This window comes from Nicotiana attenuata, chromosome 9 (genome assembly GCF_001879085.1).
Source record: "Nicotiana attenuata strain UT chromosome 9, NIATTr2, whole genome shotgun sequence".
Classification (NCBI taxonomy): domain Eukaryota; kingdom Viridiplantae; phylum Streptophyta; class Magnoliopsida; order Solanales; family Solanaceae; genus Nicotiana; species Nicotiana attenuata.
The window spans coordinates 44,807,624-44,825,771 of record NC_031997.1 but is presented as its reverse complement, the minus strand read 5'-3'; the positions used below and the strand labels follow the sequence as shown (position 1 = coordinate 44,825,771).

Genomic DNA, 18,148 nt, shown 5'->3' with positions numbered 1-18,148 from the left:
ACAAATAAAAGGCTGAGTAGCAGAAAACTTGCATGGAATAACAGAAATATCTTTCATTCTAACAAAAGGAATATGTCCTAATATATTATGCCATAAAATCTCCATTTTATTAACAACAGAATGATTTGTACAATGAGAATCAGAAGTTGCAGAAAGTAATGGAGAATGGTATTTACAAATGATAGAAGAAGAATTATCAGAAATGGAAGCAGACAAGGCAGGCACAGGTGAAGACTCATCTGGTCCAAGCTTGTAAAGCCCATGTTCCACCTTACCAACTTCCACCGGGCTCTTCAGTGAAGGGCCCTGGAGAAGACAACAACACTTGGTGAAAAGTAGGTCACAGTCTAAATAAGATACAAGCTTGTAGACAAAGATGAGATTGTAGTGAAAGTTAGGGATGTACAATACATGATGAAGGATGAAAGAAAGAAAATGTATTGAACCAGTGCAAGTTACTTTAACTTTATAACAATTTGGAAGAGTGACTAGGTAGGGCACAAGGGGTTTAATATCGAAGAGTAGATCTTTGTTAGAAGTCATGTGATTAGTGGCCCCAGAATCTATAATCCAATTGTAATCATTAACCTTAGTTAACATACAAGTACCATAACCAATTCCTACAGATTCAGAAGGAGGAATTATACCAGCAAAATTTGCAGAAGCCATGAGATTGGACTGAGGGCCTTGTCTGATACATGACTCTGTTGTAGCAGGAGCATCAGTTGTGTATATTGCTCTTTTGTGAGACCAGGAATCAAAGAGGCAGATTCAGAAGAATGCTCAGATAGAGAGTTGGGATCAGGATTGCCAGGAGCCTGTTGAACCTCAACATTAGCAGCCACTTTCTTCCCTTTAGTAAATTTGAAGTTGGAAGGGAAACCATGAAGCTTGTAGCATTTTTCAATGGTGTGACCAGGCTTCTTGCATTATCTACATAGCAGATTAGATTTACTTGGATCAAAATTAATTTTCTGAAAGAACTGACGTGGAGGATTGGCTAGTTTGCTCGCAGGGTTATTGAAATTTGCATTGAAAGAGGCTGCCTGAGCCTGAAACTGAGAAGAAGGACTGATTTGCCTTTGCCTTTCATCTTGGAGAAGGATATTATAAACACTATCAAGAGAAGGTAGAGGATGCATCATGAGCAGGTTGCTCCTCACACCAACATATACATCATTAAGTCCCATAAGGAACCGATGCACCTTATCCTCCTCTTTTTCTTTTTGAAGGTCAGACTTGACATGACAAGAGCATCTGTTTGCATGATTAGTACACACGTAGCCTAACTCATCCCACAATTTTTTCAGCTTGTTAAAATATGAGGCTATATCTAAGGACCCTTGGAAGGTTGAAGCAAGTTCCTTTTTCAACTCAAACACCTTAGTCCCATCGACTGAACCATATCTTTTATTAAGATGAGTCCAAATACTCTCTGCAGTCTCAGAATACTGGACAATTTCAGCAATATCAGGTGAAAGTGAACTGGTCAACCAAGAGATGATCATATTATTGCACCTATTCCATTGTTCAAGATGGGGGGAATCCTCACCAGGTTTAGGACAACTTCCATTGACAAAAGCTAATTTATTTCTAGCTAAGAGGGATACAATCATATTCCTACGCCATCTCCCAAATCCACTACCAGTAAAAGGGACAGTAATAAGAGATACCTAAGGAATACCAGAGGAAAGTAGGTATAGAGGGTTAGTGGGGTCAAGAATGAACACTGATGCATTAGCAGGTGTAGTACTTGTCTCTACCATGATGAACAACACAAACAGACACCGAAAAAATACGATCGAAAATATTGAGCAGAAAAATTAGACATGCAATCAACGAGCAACTAGAGATGATGCTCTCAATCCTCAGAGATGTATGAAGAGACGAAAGGAATGTTACCAGCCTTTTCGCAACCGGAAAAGGTACGGCCTTCAATCAAACGACAACAAATTAGTAAAATAAAACCCTAGATTTCGTCGCAAACTTCGTGATTCTTCAAAAAATCCTCAAACAAGAGTAATACGAGTAGAATGCAACAGAAAATCCAAAGATGTACGAGAACACTCCGCTGGAAAGATGAAAAGCTATGAAAAGCCCTAAAATAGCGAAAAAATCCATCAATCATCGGAAATGCTAGGAACTCCGCGAACACTGTAACTTCAGCGGAAATTGATGAAATTACAATCGATCGAACGGGAAAGAGAAACTAGCAGATACTCTGCTCTGATACCATGTGAAAATTACAGGAACTCGATCAATTTCATGTGAGTTTGTGACTAGGGTTCTTGTTGGGGAAACTAGAGAGAGAGAGAATAAGAGTTCATTTTATCAAAAAAGAAAGAATGAATCAGTCGTCTTTTGTCTAGAGAGTTCTACTCTCTTTATTTATATTGGGCCTACTCTTGTTATTTACATTGGGCCAAAATACCCGAAAAAATGAAACTAGCCTAACCCAAAATACAATATAACATAAATATCTAAAAATCTAAGTTGGGCCATCCTCCTTGTCTGTTTGGGCCTTAAGTGTATCAATAATTATTCCAACACCCCCCTCAAGTTGGAGGGTGGGAGAACCCCCAACTTGGGTAAGAGAGCATGATGTAGAATCCCACTAAGGGGCTTGGTGAATATGTCAGCCACCTTGTCAAGGGTGTGAATGACCTCAAAGTATAGTAATGAATACAATTTAGATATTTTGGGTAGTGAAAATGTAAATTTAGATATTTTTCTCCATTTTTAATGCAAGCACCAAACATCGGACCAAATGTACGTAGATTTAAGAAAGCATCCTTAGCTTTTATTAGGTTAAGTTATAAAGAACGTACGCGTTTTTCTGGCTAGTCTTTCTTATTTCTATCACCATAACTAGATCAAACATGTGACTTGATTTTTAAATTTATTACTCGACTTCTTCATGGTTGTTTTACTTGGTCTTAGTGTCACTTGTAAATATCATCTGTTATCTGTTTCCTAAGATACAAAGAAGAAAGGTTCAAATCTTTTTCCGAGTAGCATTGCCAATTTGTATGTTGATCATGTTATATATATACACTAGTAAAGTAATATTTGAAGGAGATGAATGTAATATTGATGTAACTTACGTTTCTTTGTTACAATTTTCTTTCCCAAAGTTAGATTTCACACCGGCCAGGGGGGGGGGGGGGAGGTGTGGAGAGGAGGAGAGAAAACAAAACAAAAGAATAGAGAGATTAAAATAGTAATGAAGATTTGAGAGCTTCAGTGAAGACGACAATGTCGGAAAGCAGAAGAGAAGGTTCTAGAGAGAATTTTCTATTTGGGAGAAAACTGGCTTATATTATTGAAGCTCTATCTTTACAACGAGCTGATACTATGTATATATACAGCTCTACAATTGCATCTAATCTACATCTTTACATCACCTAAACTAACCAATCCCATAATTAGTTATAACTAACTAATCCCTCTTAACCAACTTAACTACACTCACGTGATTGGCACGTGACTACTCCTATCTTCAACACTCCCCCTCAAGCTAGATGGTGCAAACAAGTTCAGCACCCCTAGCTTGCCTATCAGGTAATCATGTTGCGATCTTCCTAGGGCCTTTGTGAACAGGTCTGCTTCTTGATCTCTAGACATCACATATCTTGTTTTGACAATTCCTTGTTGGATTTTTTCTCTGATGAAGTGCAAGTCTATTTCTATATGCTTCGTTCGTTCGTGGAATATAGGATTTGCAGCAATTTGGATTGCTGCCTTGCTATCACAGAACAGCTCCACTGGCAATTCAACCTCAGCACCCAGTTCCTTGCATAATCCTGTCAACCATAGAATTTCTGAGACTACAGCAGCCATGCTCCTGTACTCAGCTTCTGCTGAGCTTCTTGATATCGTGCACTACTTCTTTGACTTCCAAGACACCAAAGAATCTCCTAGTTTCATCACGTACCCTGTCACAGACTTTCTGGACACTGGACATGATACCTAGTCATCATCACAAAATGCTGTGAGTTTTTGGCACGACTTTGAGCTCATCAGTAGACCAAGACCTGGTGCCCCTTTTATGTACCATACAACCCTTATTGATGCCTCCATGTGTGACTTCTTTGGACAATGCATAAATTGGCTCAACACATGCACTGCATAACAAATGTCTGGTCTTGTCATAGTGAGGTACAACAGCTTCCCAACCAATCTTTGGTATGGCCCTGCATCTGACAACTTCTCATCATCTTTCTGCTCCAAGTGTTGGTCATATTCTACTATTGTGAATCTCTGATTGCATTCCATTGGAGTTGCTACTGGTTTTGATCCTGCCATTCCAAGTTCAGTGATCAATTCCATTGCAAATTTTCGTTGATTCATTAGTATTCCTTCTCTTGATCTTGCTATCTCAATTCCCAGAAAAAATTTCATCTCCCCTAAGTCTTTGATCTTGAAGTTGCTTTGCAATATAGACTTTGCTTCTGAAATTACGCAATGATCATTCCCAGTTATGAGGTGATCATCCACATATACTAGAATGATCACTAGACTGATCCATTGCCTTTTTGTAAACAAGGAATAATCAAATCGACTCTGCACAAATCCTGAATTGATCAAGGCCTCAGTCAGTTTCAAATTCCACTGTCTAGAGGCTTGCTTCAATCCATAGAGGGATTTATGCAGCCTACATACTTTCTCCCCCTGGCTGTGAAATCCTTGGGGAAAGCACATATACACTTCTTCAGTAAGGTTGCCTGAAGGAAGGCAGTGTATACGTCCATCTGATACAAATTCCAATTGTGTGTTGCTGCTAAGGCAAGAACCGCTCTGACTGTCACCATTTTGACTACAGGAGAAAAAGTCTCCTGGTAGTCGAGGCCTTCAATCTGGTTATACCCTTTCGCAACCAAACGAGCTTTGTATCTTTCAACTTCCCCATCTGCTCTATATTTTGTTTTGAATACCCATTTGCAACTAATGGGAACTTTCCCTGTTGGAAAATCTACCAAGGCCCAGGTCCCATTTTCTTTGAGGGCATTTAACTCTTGTGTCATAGCTTCTACCCATTGAGGATCTGCTGCTGTTTCTTCATAGCTGCTAGGTTCCTTCAAGCTAGTTATCTTGGAATGATAAGATTTGTACTTGACAGAAATACCATCATGGCTCAAAAAATATTGCATTGGATACTTGCAAGATGATTGTGAAGTTGAGCTTGCCAATGAACCATTGCACACATTGTCTTGCATCCAGGCAGGTTCTTTCACATTCCTGCTTGATTTTCTGGGCTGGTTGTCTGAGTGTGAAGGATGGACTGCTTCTGAGAGTATTCCTTGTAGCTGCTGTGGCTGTTGTGTGTCTTCAAAATTTGATGAAGGCAAAGATGGTGATTCTGCAGCAGGTACTGTCTCATGTTGGAATGCATCTGCAGAAGGAGGACTTGCAGCTTCATGTGGAGGATCTGCATCTATAGATGAAAGAGATGGTGTTGTTGTGTCATTGCCGGTAACAGATTCTATGACTCCATTGGGAAAAACCTGCAACTTTCCTTCCTTTAAAAGCTGGAAAGGAAATATGTTCTCCGTGAACTTTACATCCCTGCTTACAAAAAAGGAGTTAGTCAAGAGATTATATAGTCTATATCCTTTCTGAGATGAAGAATATCCCATACGAACAACTCCAATGGCTCTTGCTGCAAACTTATCTCCCCCTACTAGAACTTTGGCAAAGCACATACATCTTATGATCCTCATATGCTGTAAAGATGGTGCTCTCCCATACATCATCTCAAATAAGGACTTCCCTGATAGCACGGACAGGGGAAGTTTATTAATGATATAAACTGCTGCATGCACACATTCACCCCAAAACTTGAGAGGCAAATGTCCTTGCAGTCTAATTGCCCTAGCCCCCTCTAGTATATGTCTATGTTTCCTTTCCACTACCCCATTCTGTTGTGGGGTATGGACACAGGAACTTTGATGAATCATTTCATACAATTGAACAAACTGCTACATTCAGAATTGGAAAATTCAGTCCCATTATCACGTCTCAGAATTCTGACTGTTCCTCCAAATTGAGTTTTTATTAAAGAAAAACTGTTTCAAGCATACAATCGCATCACTCTTACGTCTCAACAAGTAAACCCATAACATTCTACTGTAATAATCTATTTATAGTAAGAAAGGATTTGTATCCATTGTGACTTGATACTCTATATAGACCCCATACATCTACATGAATCATCTCAAAAGGTTTATTTGATCTACTTGTACTCTTTGGAAATGGTAATCTTTCTTGTCTATCTAGAGGACGTATTGTGCAATCTCTTATTCCATCATTGTGATCTTAAACTTCATGTTTGGGATTTGTTTCACCACTTTATCAAGGGCATGTCCAAGTCTCCCATGCCAGACCCCTATATCCTCTTATTCTTGGGAATGATCATGTGTTTGCACAGCTGCAGCCTTGGCTTTGTCCTGCTGATGATGCGGATTATACAAACCTTCATGCTCTTTACCAATCCCCTTCACTTTCCCATTGTGAAGGTCCTGCATGATCCTGAAGTCAGGATAGAAAGATAAAAAACATTGTAAGTCCCTTGTAAGCTTAGAGACTGACAACAAGTTGTATTTAAAATCTGGAATGTATAGTACATTCCTAATAACACCACATTCACCAATCCTACTTTCTCCAGTACAAGCAATATGTAGTGAGGTACCATCAGGTAAATGAACCTTAGATCCAGACTTTAGGCTATTACTATTTATCTTGTCAAGCAATTCTCTGGTGTGAACCATATGATTGGTTGCACCAAATCTACTATCCAGTTTTCATTCTTTGTTTTGTTAGCTAGTGTAGTGGCCTTAGTCGTACCTACAAAATGCTTTAAATTGTCACCTGTGTCTTTGTTGATCAATTTTAAAATTTGATCATATTGTTCCTGAGTGAACATGATTGGCTGAGGCAGTGTAGGTGTTGGATTTCCAACTGGCGAGTTCAGCATCTGCTGTCCCTCTTGAGATACTGCATTTGCTGCTGCTTTTCCCATGTACTGCTGTCCTTCATGTGTTGTGGTGTGAACCATTGGTCTTTGTGGAAAATTGTTGGTTTTCCTCCTCATTTTGAAATAATTTGGATAGCCATGTATTTTGTAACATGTTTTCTTGTGTGACCTTTATATTTACAGTAACCACAAAACAGATTGTTTCTTCTGGGCTTATAAGTTTTTGCTATAATCATGCCTCCTTTATTAGTGAACAATGCTGTACTGTCTCCCATATCTAATGCCTGTGTAGATTTTTCCAGATTTCTTTGACTTTCTTCAGAAACTACCATGGAATACGCCTTGTTGACAGAAGGTTCTGTGCTCATCATCAAAATTTGACTCCTAGGCTATGCATATGTCACATTTAGGCCCATCAGAAACTGTAGCAACCTCTGATATTCAAAATACTCTGAATAACTCTTAGATTCTGGACAATCACATCCAGGACATCGCATCAAGGCATCATATTCTTCCCATAAATCTGTCAACCTTGAAAAATAGGCCGACACAATAGAAATTCCTTGCGACAAAGTTGCAATTTCTTTATGTAGGAAAAAACTGCGAGATCCATCCACTTTATCATATTTATCCTTCAAATCTGTCCAAACTTTATGTGCACTTGATTTGTACACAATACCACCGAGCAATTCCTTGCTCACAACATTCATAATCCAAGATAAAACTATTGCATTACACTTCTCCCAAAGTTCATGCAACGACTGATCGAACTTATCCTTAGTGCATCGTCCATCAACAAACCCTAGTTTACTTTGGCTATCAATCCTATTTTCATAGATCTACTCCATAATGCATAGTTCTCAGTTCCAGTTAGCTGAATTGAAATCAAGGAGCTACCTGGAGTGTCGCTTGGCTGTAAAAACAGAGGGTGATGATGATCGATGGTTATTGCGATTGTTCCTGTGCTGGTTCCAGCTGAAGCTTCTTCTCCAATTGCCATGGCTATCAATTCAAGTAAACTAAGTTTTGAATTCCACAATTAACAGAGTTTTCAGTCGCAAATTGCAGAAAAGTTGTGTGCCCTAGCTTAATCGATTGCAAAAATCACAATCGATCTACAACAAAAATTTGTCGGAGAAAACGAGGAATGACAATTGCAGTGAACAAAAATCTATCATCCCTGCTCTGATGCCATAGTGAATATTTGAGAGCTTCAGTGAAGACGACAATGGCGGAAAGCAGAAGAGAAGGTTCTAGAGAGAATTTTCTATTTGAGAGAAAACTGACTTGTATTATTGAAGCTCTATCTTTACAATGAGCTGATACTATGTATATATAAACCTCTACAATTGCATCTAATCTACAGCTTTACATCACCTAAACTAACAAATCCCGTAATTAGTTATAACTAACTAATCCCTCTTAACCGATTTAACTACACTCACGTGATTGGCACGTGACTACTCATCTTCAACAAATAGTCATTTCGCAAACGATTAATTATTCTTTTTATTGCCCTTTCGCACTTTAATTTGTTCTCTACTGCGAATTTTTAACGGTTTTCTTCTGTACTTTTTGCATAATATGGCTATATGTGTATGTGCGTGTCTTGTTTGAATATTAGTTGGTGCACCAATATGGAAGTGGCTCTAGGAAAAGTTGGAAATATATAAATGCTACAAAATCCAAGTAAAGGATGATCTCTGGAGTTTGGCACTTAGTTAACACTTATCATAATCGAATTGTGATTTCTTAACCATTAAACTATTTTTATTAATAATTGAATTAGAGGACTCAAGATGCTCTTGTTTTTTTCGTTATTTGACTAATCTAAGAAGGAGACTAATTAAAAAGCATGCTTTAGGGGGTGGATAAATTATTTTAGTAGAGTCAGAAATATTCTTCCAAATCCTGATATAAAGTAAGAAAAACTAGTGTTAGGGGTCGATTGATTCCATCTTCTGTCTATGCCTTTTTCATTGAGTCCATTCATTTTTGTATATTCTTTTTTCGTCAAAGTTGGTTCAACAATGCCCCCACAGTAGACACTTTGACTGGGGCACAGAAAGAATATCTAGAAATACGTATGTTTATTTTGTTCTAAATTGACGTACCTTAGTCACGTTTGATTGGGTGTATAAGACGTTATCATATATGCATAAGATCCCACATAAATAATACTTATAATATTTGGTTACTACTTCATACATGCAAAAAATTCAGTATACAAAGTTTATTATATTATTTTTATTTATATAGCCTCATAATTATATTTATACTAGTTTCTCGACGTGTATGCCAAGTTATGTAGTACATGTTTTTCTAAAATACACAAAAATAGCGCGTTGCACGTGTACCCCTTATCAGTGAATACAAAATTTTAAAAATGACATAGATATTAGTTATAAAACAATCAAATATAAATTCCTCAAAATGATAAGTTGTTCATTCTAGCTAAGTTAAGAGAGGAAGAAATCCTGCCATATATGTGAAGTCCTTTGGATATTCCGATCCATAGTGTAATTTAGTTTTATGATTTTTTGTATGTTTTTGTGTAGAAGGTCGAACCAATAGGAAAAATATGTTGGCTTATATGTAAATCTAAAATTTGTATCGATTAAGATCAATGGGTGAACTCAAATAAGTGGAACTTTAAAAATGAAACTCATTGCCAAAGTGCTCCATAATGTTGCAGAAAAAATTGTAAAAGGAATTTTACCAACTATTAAAATATTTTAACAGAGGCAAATTTTTTCAAAAATATGAGTACTAATTAATAAGTGTACAAGCACTATCATCAAGAGATTGCAAAAACGCTTCAAGTTATCGGACGATTACCTTTTGGAATTACAGTGTATGGAGGTAAACATCCTAATTAAACAACCCAAAATTTACCGATAGATTCATGCTACATATAATTCTGCAGAGAATATTTTTTTAAAGTATTCTATATTTGACGTACCTGTAAAGAAGCAAAATTTGGTCAAAATATCATCATTGAAAAACTTAATATACCTGAGATCACCAGAATAAATCAGTGACATTGCAAAATATTTGAATTATAATCCACAAAAAATTAGTAATATTTTACATATAGTCCCAAAAATAAAGCAAGATGAAGCACAAGGATTAGTCATAATTGTTGGCAAAGTGGGAGTAGATGATCGAGTTCTTCCAGGATCGGAAGAGAAAAAGATAGTCGGCGACATCTTTTGTCTAAATTATAAGACATAATTGGCAAATTCTTTTGCCTTGAATTATAATACATTAGTGCACATTATTAAACATAAATTTGGGAAGTGGAAGAGAACCAAACTATTTTTGTTAATATTGCGTAAATGACAGGTGCAAATTTAATTTCATGTGCTTGAAGAATTCAGAAGTTATTAATTACCCAATTAAACATTATTATTTTTATTAGAATATGGAGTTAGTTGTTTGTACAAAAATGTTTCTAAAGTAATATTTAGTTCAAGGACAAAATGGTCATTCAATTTTACATGACCATTTTAGTCTTTTAACTTTGACATAGGATCTTCACACTTATAATATAGTATGATAAGTTATATAAAAATCTATGTATTATTTTAGATGTGACAAAAGATGGAACAAAAACATGATTTTTTTTTTGTGGGTAATTATCAAATTTTATTACCAGGGAAAAAATGTATAAGTATATCAAAAAACCCTAGAGTTGCCATAAATCCCAACTCTAGCACTATCAAACTATCACTAAGTGTATCTACTTCATCTTCCGCCTACTTCCCTACTCACATTACAGACTCGAATAGAAATTTAACTTGTGTAGGTGAGTTCTTAACTTTGACTTAATTCTACCTCTACTATGAACTTCTTGCACAATTGTTCTTGCTATTTCTTCTGGTGTCCTCTTCTTTTGTTGAAATATTCTATAATTCCTCTCTTGCCATAGTTGATAAGTTGTACAAGCCAAACTCATTCTGTAGATTACACGAATTAAAATTACCCTCATGTATTAAATAATTTATGTTATAACCATCACATAAAATTCATGCATCATTTATCCCCATATTCATTATTATTGATTATAACATCACTATTGTATTACTATACTTAAATAAATATATAAAACTTGTCTCTAAATCAAACGGCATCTTAAGTGCAATTTATTATTGGTTACAACATTAAAATATTTGTATTACTACACAAATCCGAATAATAAGTGTATACATAACTTGTCTCTAAATCAAACGACTTCTTAAGTGCAATTTATTATTGGTTACAAAATTACAATATTTGCATTACTATACTAATCCGTATAATATGTACATATATAACTTTCTCTAAATCAAACGACTTTTAAGTAAAATTTATTATTGGTTATAACATTACAATATTTGTATTACTATATTAATCCGTATAATTAATGTATACATAACTTGCCTCTAAACCAAGGGACAACTTAAGTGCAATTTCTATCCTGGCAGGAAACATCAATACACAATAAGATCCAAGCTGTGCCAGCACAACCACAACCGGACAATGAATATAACTTGAAATCTCCGATCCAACGTGCGTTGTCGTTTTAAGGGTCAGAAATAGCCACGTAGGTTCAATCATAGCCGTGCCATTATTACATCAGACAATTAACGTTAATGATATCGCATTTCACGTGTGGGTTAAATCCTTTACTTTACCATGCAGTTAACGTCCGTTTTCGGTGTCTGTAAAAGCTAACGGCGGGAAAGCTGAAAAGGACAAAGGGTTTGTTTGGCACGGAGGAAAATATTTTTCTAGAAAAATAGTTTCTTTAAAAATAAATAATTTTTTAACTTATTTTTTGGTATTTGTTTAAATAGCAAAAAATATTTTTAAAAAATTATATAATTTAGGCAAGCATTATATGAGATAAATGGAGCCAGAGTGACGGAGGCAATGTTAGGGAGGGTGACAGTGGAGAGGGAGGGATTGGGATGGGGAAATATATAAAATTAAAAAAAAATATTTTTAAAAAATATATAATTTAGGCAAGCACAGAAAAATATTTTTACTCCTTTTGATAGGAAAGTCTTTATCTTTCAATTGGAAGAAAATATTTAAGCCAATCGAACATGAGAAAATTGAAAAATATTTGTATCAAACACAGCCAAGGACATTTGTTCTTAAAAGAAATGCTATATTTAAATTTAATTTAGTTTTAATTTAATTTATGAAATTCTGAAAAGGGCCAATGGTGTTTTCAATTTTTGTACATTGAAAGAATCTGTTATACCTATTTTTGGGAAAAGTTGGGCGAAGATTGGCCCTTAATAGAAAGAGTGACGTTAAAGGATAATAAAGGAGGCAGAGATCCAGTCAGCTATGTAACGCTTTTTGACGAAGTGATTGAGCTTTTCTTTATGTGCGGTGGGAAGTTAACTCTCATTTGGCTTTGGCTGCTTAGACATATGAGCTCGGCTTGTTCTTGTTTTCTTTCCTTCCAATAAGAATGAGAAGATCTAAAACACGAGTGACAACTATATTTTGAGAAGGTCGTTTGACATATTAAAAAGTAAAAATAGCACGGTTTAGTCATTTTTCGGATTGGTAATAAAAAAATAGCCAACATTTGTAAAGTTATTGAAAAATAGTCATTATTTTGTTGAAATGCGAAAAATTCCATCATAATATGCGAGATTATGGAGCTCCTACGATAAACTTTGTAACGACCCGACTGGTCGTTTTGCTTTCTAGAACCCCGTTTTCCTAAATAAGACTTCCCGTACTTGCTTTTACTAATTTATTACTTGCGGGGATGGTTGGTTCGGGATTTGGAAGAGTTTGGGTTGAAATCGGAACACTTGGTTCCTTAAGGTTGGCTTAAAAGGTCAAGTTTGACTTCAGTCAACATTTTGAGTAAACGACCTCGGAATCCAGATTTGAAGGTTCCAACAGGTTCGTATGATGATTTCGGACTTGGGCGTATGTCCGGATCGGGTTTTGGATGACCCGGGAGCGTTTAGGCGCCTAATAGTGAAAGTTGATTCCTTAAGGATTTTGAAGTTCTTAAATATTTGGTTGGAGTGGGTTTTTGTGTTATCGAGGTCCGAATGAAATCCCGAGATCGGGAACAGTTCCGTATTGTCATTTATGACTTGCACGCAAAATTTGGTGTCAATCCGAATAGTATAAGTGTGTTTCGTTGCATTGGATGTGAATCAAAGAACTTGAAGTTCATAAGTTTGATCAATTGGTTTTAGGGGGTGATTCTTAGATTTAGTGTTGCCTCGGGCGTTCCGAGGGTTCGACCGTTTTATGATTTCAAACTTGTCGGTATGTTCGGGCGGGACCCCGGGGGCCCCGAGCGTCAATTGGACGAGGCTCGAGTTGAGTTAGAAAAATTGGAAAGAGCTGAAGCTCCTGGTTGCTGTCATAACCGCACCTGCGGTCGGCCAGCTGCAGGTGCGAGACCGGAGAAGCAGTCAACCCTTCGTAGGTGCGGCCCCAGGGGAGGAGCCCAGGAACCGTAGATGCGGCTCCTTTTTCGCAGAAGCGGCCCCAGACCGCAGATGCGGCCCCCAGCCAGCCCAAGCAAAGTCCAAAGATGCGGACACTTCCTCGCAGAAGCGAGACCGCAGATGCGGTCCCCTAACCGCAGGTGCGAAAATTGCAGAAGGCATTGCCTTCATTTAATACAGGAGATGTGTCATTTTTGACACATTTCATTCAATTGTTGGGCAGTTTGGGGGCTTCCAAAGAGGGGATTTCGGCCAAGCATTGTGAGGTAAGTTATTTCTACTTAATGTGAGTTTGATATTTGGTTTTTGGGTAGATTAACACACCAAGATTAGTGAAAATTATGGGATTGGAGTAAAACCTAGGGTTTTGATAAAAACAAGATTTAACAACGAAATTTGTTATGAAATGGAGTAAAAATCATATATTCTTGATCTTTAGGTTACGGGTAGCAACTTTCTTAAAAAAAATTCGGAATCCGGGCACGTGGGCCCGGGGATGAATTTTAGCAATCTTGCCTTTGGGGTTGGGTAGTCACTTTAATAGCTAGAATATGAACTTGTAAGCCTATAATGATGGATTTTTACATTATTTGAATAGTTTCGGATTGTGCGGCTCCGATTTTAGGGTTTGAGAGCATTCTTGAGTTGGAAGTAGGCCTGAAACGAGATAAGTCTCCTTTCTAACCTTGTAAGAGGGAAATTTCCTCATAGGTGAACTTAACTAGTATGTGATATAATTGTGGGGGCTACGTACGCACGAAGTGACAAGAGTCCGTACGTAGCTACTATTTCTGATAAGTCCTGATAGTTCTAGACTTACACCATGCTTTGTGGGTACTTTTATATGATTTTAAATTGTTGAATTGCATTGGCTGAAACTTCGTTGAGAATGTCATGATTTCAAGGATTTCAAGTAAATAATTAATTTGAAAAGAATCAAGGAAGCCCTTAAGTTGTATTTATAATTAACCGCGTCGCATGTATATTCCGCGAGCGGGGTGATTATTTTTACTACTCTCATGGGAGCGGGCCGTTCGCCTCGGCAGGATAGTAAAAGTATATATGGTTCGGGCCGTTCGACCCTCGGCGGTGCACAGTTTACTTTTATATTGGATCGGGCCGAACGCCTTCGGTGGTATTTGTGTGTGATAATAGAACCGGAACCCTTATAATTCGTATGCTTCATTGCTTGAAAGATCACTTATTTTAAATGAGGAAAGTTCCTAGTTGTATTAAGTGGATGAAAGGATTTTCAATAATTATTCTTGTTTGAGCTCGTTGTTATTTACATACCTTGTGAATTAAATATAGTGAACTTCATATTATTATATTGTTGGCCCTAGTAAGTGTCGGAGTCGATCCCTCGTCACTACTTCTGCGAGGCTAGGCGAGATACTTACTCGGTACATATTTCTATGTACTTATGCTACATTTCTGTACTTGATTGTATAGGCTCTGAGGCAGGTGCATCTGGCCATCAGTCCGGCGCATAGAGTGGACTCCTCAGCTCGAGACTTTCCGGTGAGCTGCCATTTTGAGCAGATCTGTAGCAGCTGGAGTCTCTCTTTTGTCTTTATGTTCCTGTCTATCTCTTTTTCAGATAGTAGGATAGCATGGTTTTGTATATTCCACTAGATTGCCCACACACTTGTGACACCAGGTCTTGCACACACATTAGTAGGATTATGATGTTTTGGCTTGTCTTCATAATTGAGATTTGTATTTATTTCCTTCATTTAAATATGCGTAAGTTTTTAAAACTATAAATTTCTTAAATCTATAATGGGAGTTATCATGTACTAACTACATAAATGAGAATTTACTATTTGATTAGTGTTGGCTTGCCTAACAACGGTGTTGGCGCCCTCACAGCCTAATAGGGAATTTGGGTCGTGACACTTTCTTTCCAACCCATTTAACACCAAGAGAAATGCTTTCTCAATATAAGCACATTCACTTTTCTTTCTACCACCAATGAGGGACACTTTGCTCTTTCCCAAGCAAAAGGAAGCTCACTTTCCCTCTATTTTCCATTCACCAATCTTTAATCCTAACCGTTACGAGGAAACTGCATGTATTTTCAATAGTCAACACTAGGGTGTACATGGACCGGGTTGGTTCCGTTTTGATAAAAACCGAACCAAACCAACTATATCGGTTTGGATTTGTTCGGTTCTTTCGGGCTTTTCGGGTTCTTTTATAATATGAATATTATTTAAATCTTACCTTGCTAAATTTTTGACAAGTAAATATGTGTTTAACAAAAATTGAAAAAATTGATAAACATATGATCTATTAAAATATTCTTATGGAAGAATTTTCTTAGTAACACATGATAGTTATTTTTCAGTCGTCTGACAATAATTTTATGTTGATGTACACTTTCAAGGTTAACCGAATTTAATAATTAAACATAAAATAAACATGAACCTATATAATGATATGTTCTATTAAATTTTAAATTGTCGAAATACTATTTCAAATTCGAAAATGATATAAAAATTTAATAGACATATGAATATGGAAGAACAAAGAGATTGACGTATTTCACAAACACTTGATAAGAAAGTGATCATACAACCCGTTATTTAAAGTTAATAAATATGTACCACTTCATATTTAATTAAATATTACATCTCATAAGAGAATCCAAATCTTCTAAAGAAAATTCTGTAAAATGTCTTTAAAATATATATATATATATATATATATATATATCGGTTTGGTTCGGATTTCTTTACTCAATACCAAACCAAATCAAACCAAACCTACTCGGGTTTTTTAATCGGTTTGGTTTGATCGATTTAGTACGATTTTCCGGTTCGATTTGTACACCGTTAGTCAACACATTATAGACTTTCAAACACAAGCTATTGCTATTTTTCTCATCACCTTCTTTTTGAGGGGGAAGTGCACGGTTAGCCACTAATAACACATGTATTTACTTTTAAGCCACAGTTTAAAATGTCTTTAGTCTTTAGCCACTGCTTTAATAAACCTTAACTGTCCGGACGAAAATACCCTTCTGCTCATGTCCTTAACTTTTGAACTTAACTTCAGGACTATATGTCCTTAACTTTTGACTTGGAACTCTAAGTTCAGGACTTCAGGACTACATATCCTTAATTTTTGAACGTGGAACTCTAAGTTCAGGACTTCAGGACTACATGTCCTTAACTTTTGAACTTAACTTCAGGACTTCAGTACTACATGTCCTTAACTTTGAACTTGTAACTCTAAGTTTAGGACTTCAGGACTACATATCCTTAACTTTTGAACTTGGAACTCAAACTTCAGGACCAAGCGTCGTTAACTTTTGAAGTTGTTAGTCTAAGTTCAGGATCAAATGTCCTTAAATTTTGAAATTGTAAGTCTAAGTTCAGGACCAAGTGTCCTTAACTTTTGAACTTGGATTTCAAAGTTAAGAACCAAGTGTCCTTAACTATTGAACTTGGAACTCAAAGTTAAGGACCAAGTATCCTTAAATTTTGAACTTGGAACTCAAAAGTATTCTTAGAACTTATGATTTAAATACATTTTGACATTTCTATGATTATAAAGAGCATGTTAAAATAATTTCAAATATAATAAAGCTAAAAGAACGTCATATAAAATAAAAAACAGGCAGTACGCTATTAGAAAAACAAAAATTGGAGATTCAAATACCCAAAATAATTGATGCATTTCAAGTCAGCAGTCAATGTTTTCAGTTTTTATAAATTCGATTTTGAATTTTGCGACTCATTTGATTTCTGTATAGTGGTACAAAGTTTTCTGTCTCCTTGTATAAACTATAGAACAAAAAAGAAAAAAAATATTTTCCATCACAAACTCATGCTCTTATACATTATTCCCATCTTTCTCGCTTGTATTCTCTATTAATGAGGAGCTCAATTCTTATCGCATGGCATTTTGGTGGAGGCTTCAAATATAAAAGGTCCAACACTATATAAATCAGACATGGGTGGTTGGACAGGGACAACGGCAGGGGTAATCGGTTGTTTAGGTGGTAGGAGAGGCTTCAATAAAGCACCAGATTTTCCACCATTGAAATTTGTTAGGAACATTGCAATTCGATTTGGTGATTTCACTAAATACACCTTGCACTTGCTAACATCTGCTGTGGTTAAAGATTTGGGTATGATCCGAAACTCACCTTTGTTGTCTGTCGTGGCCGATTGAACCATTGCTTTTTTTCCGTAGCAAACTAGTTTCACAACAGCTCCTGCAAGAGCAACCATTGAATTATGTAAGCTCAATCGGTCAATCCCAAGAGAAAAATTGATATAAGAAGGAAGGCAATGATATACTATATTTTATTTTATTTAAGTTTTATGCACGTCAGATATAAACCTATTTCCTTTTTAGTTCTTCTCTAAAAGAATGACCCATTTTCGTATTTGGAAACAATTTCTCATTATGCAATGATTTATAGCCACACAAAATATATGTGTCTCATTTTGTACCACAAATTCAAAAGTCTTCTCTTTTTTCTTAAACTCCGGGTCCAATCAAACAAGTTCCAATAAATTAAAAAGGAGGGAGTATAAGCTTTTAAGATAAGTGATAATTAGTAACCAGGTAAAAATTTATAGGCTAAAACTATACTGATTGTGGCGAATGTGACATTCACTCAATGGGTTCAGGAGCGTAGCAACTTTGTCACGAAACATAGCATTATGCTCCCCATATATATATA

At 36.4% G+C, this 18,148-nt stretch overlaps 1 protein-coding gene across 1 annotated transcript in view; it reads right to left on the bottom strand.

The window, feature by feature from the left end:
* LOC109232352 (pistil-specific extensin-like protein) overlaps positions 17,113-18,148 on the bottom strand; it is a 3,063-nt gene continuing 2,027 nt past the window's right edge. Inside the window, exon 2 of the mRNA XM_019398088.1 lies at positions 17,113-17,674. Within this exon, the coding sequence (XP_019253633.1) occupies positions 17,340-17,674 (335 nt within the window). The 3' untranslated portion in view covers positions 17,113-17,339. The remainder of the gene's footprint in view (positions 17,675-18,148) is intronic.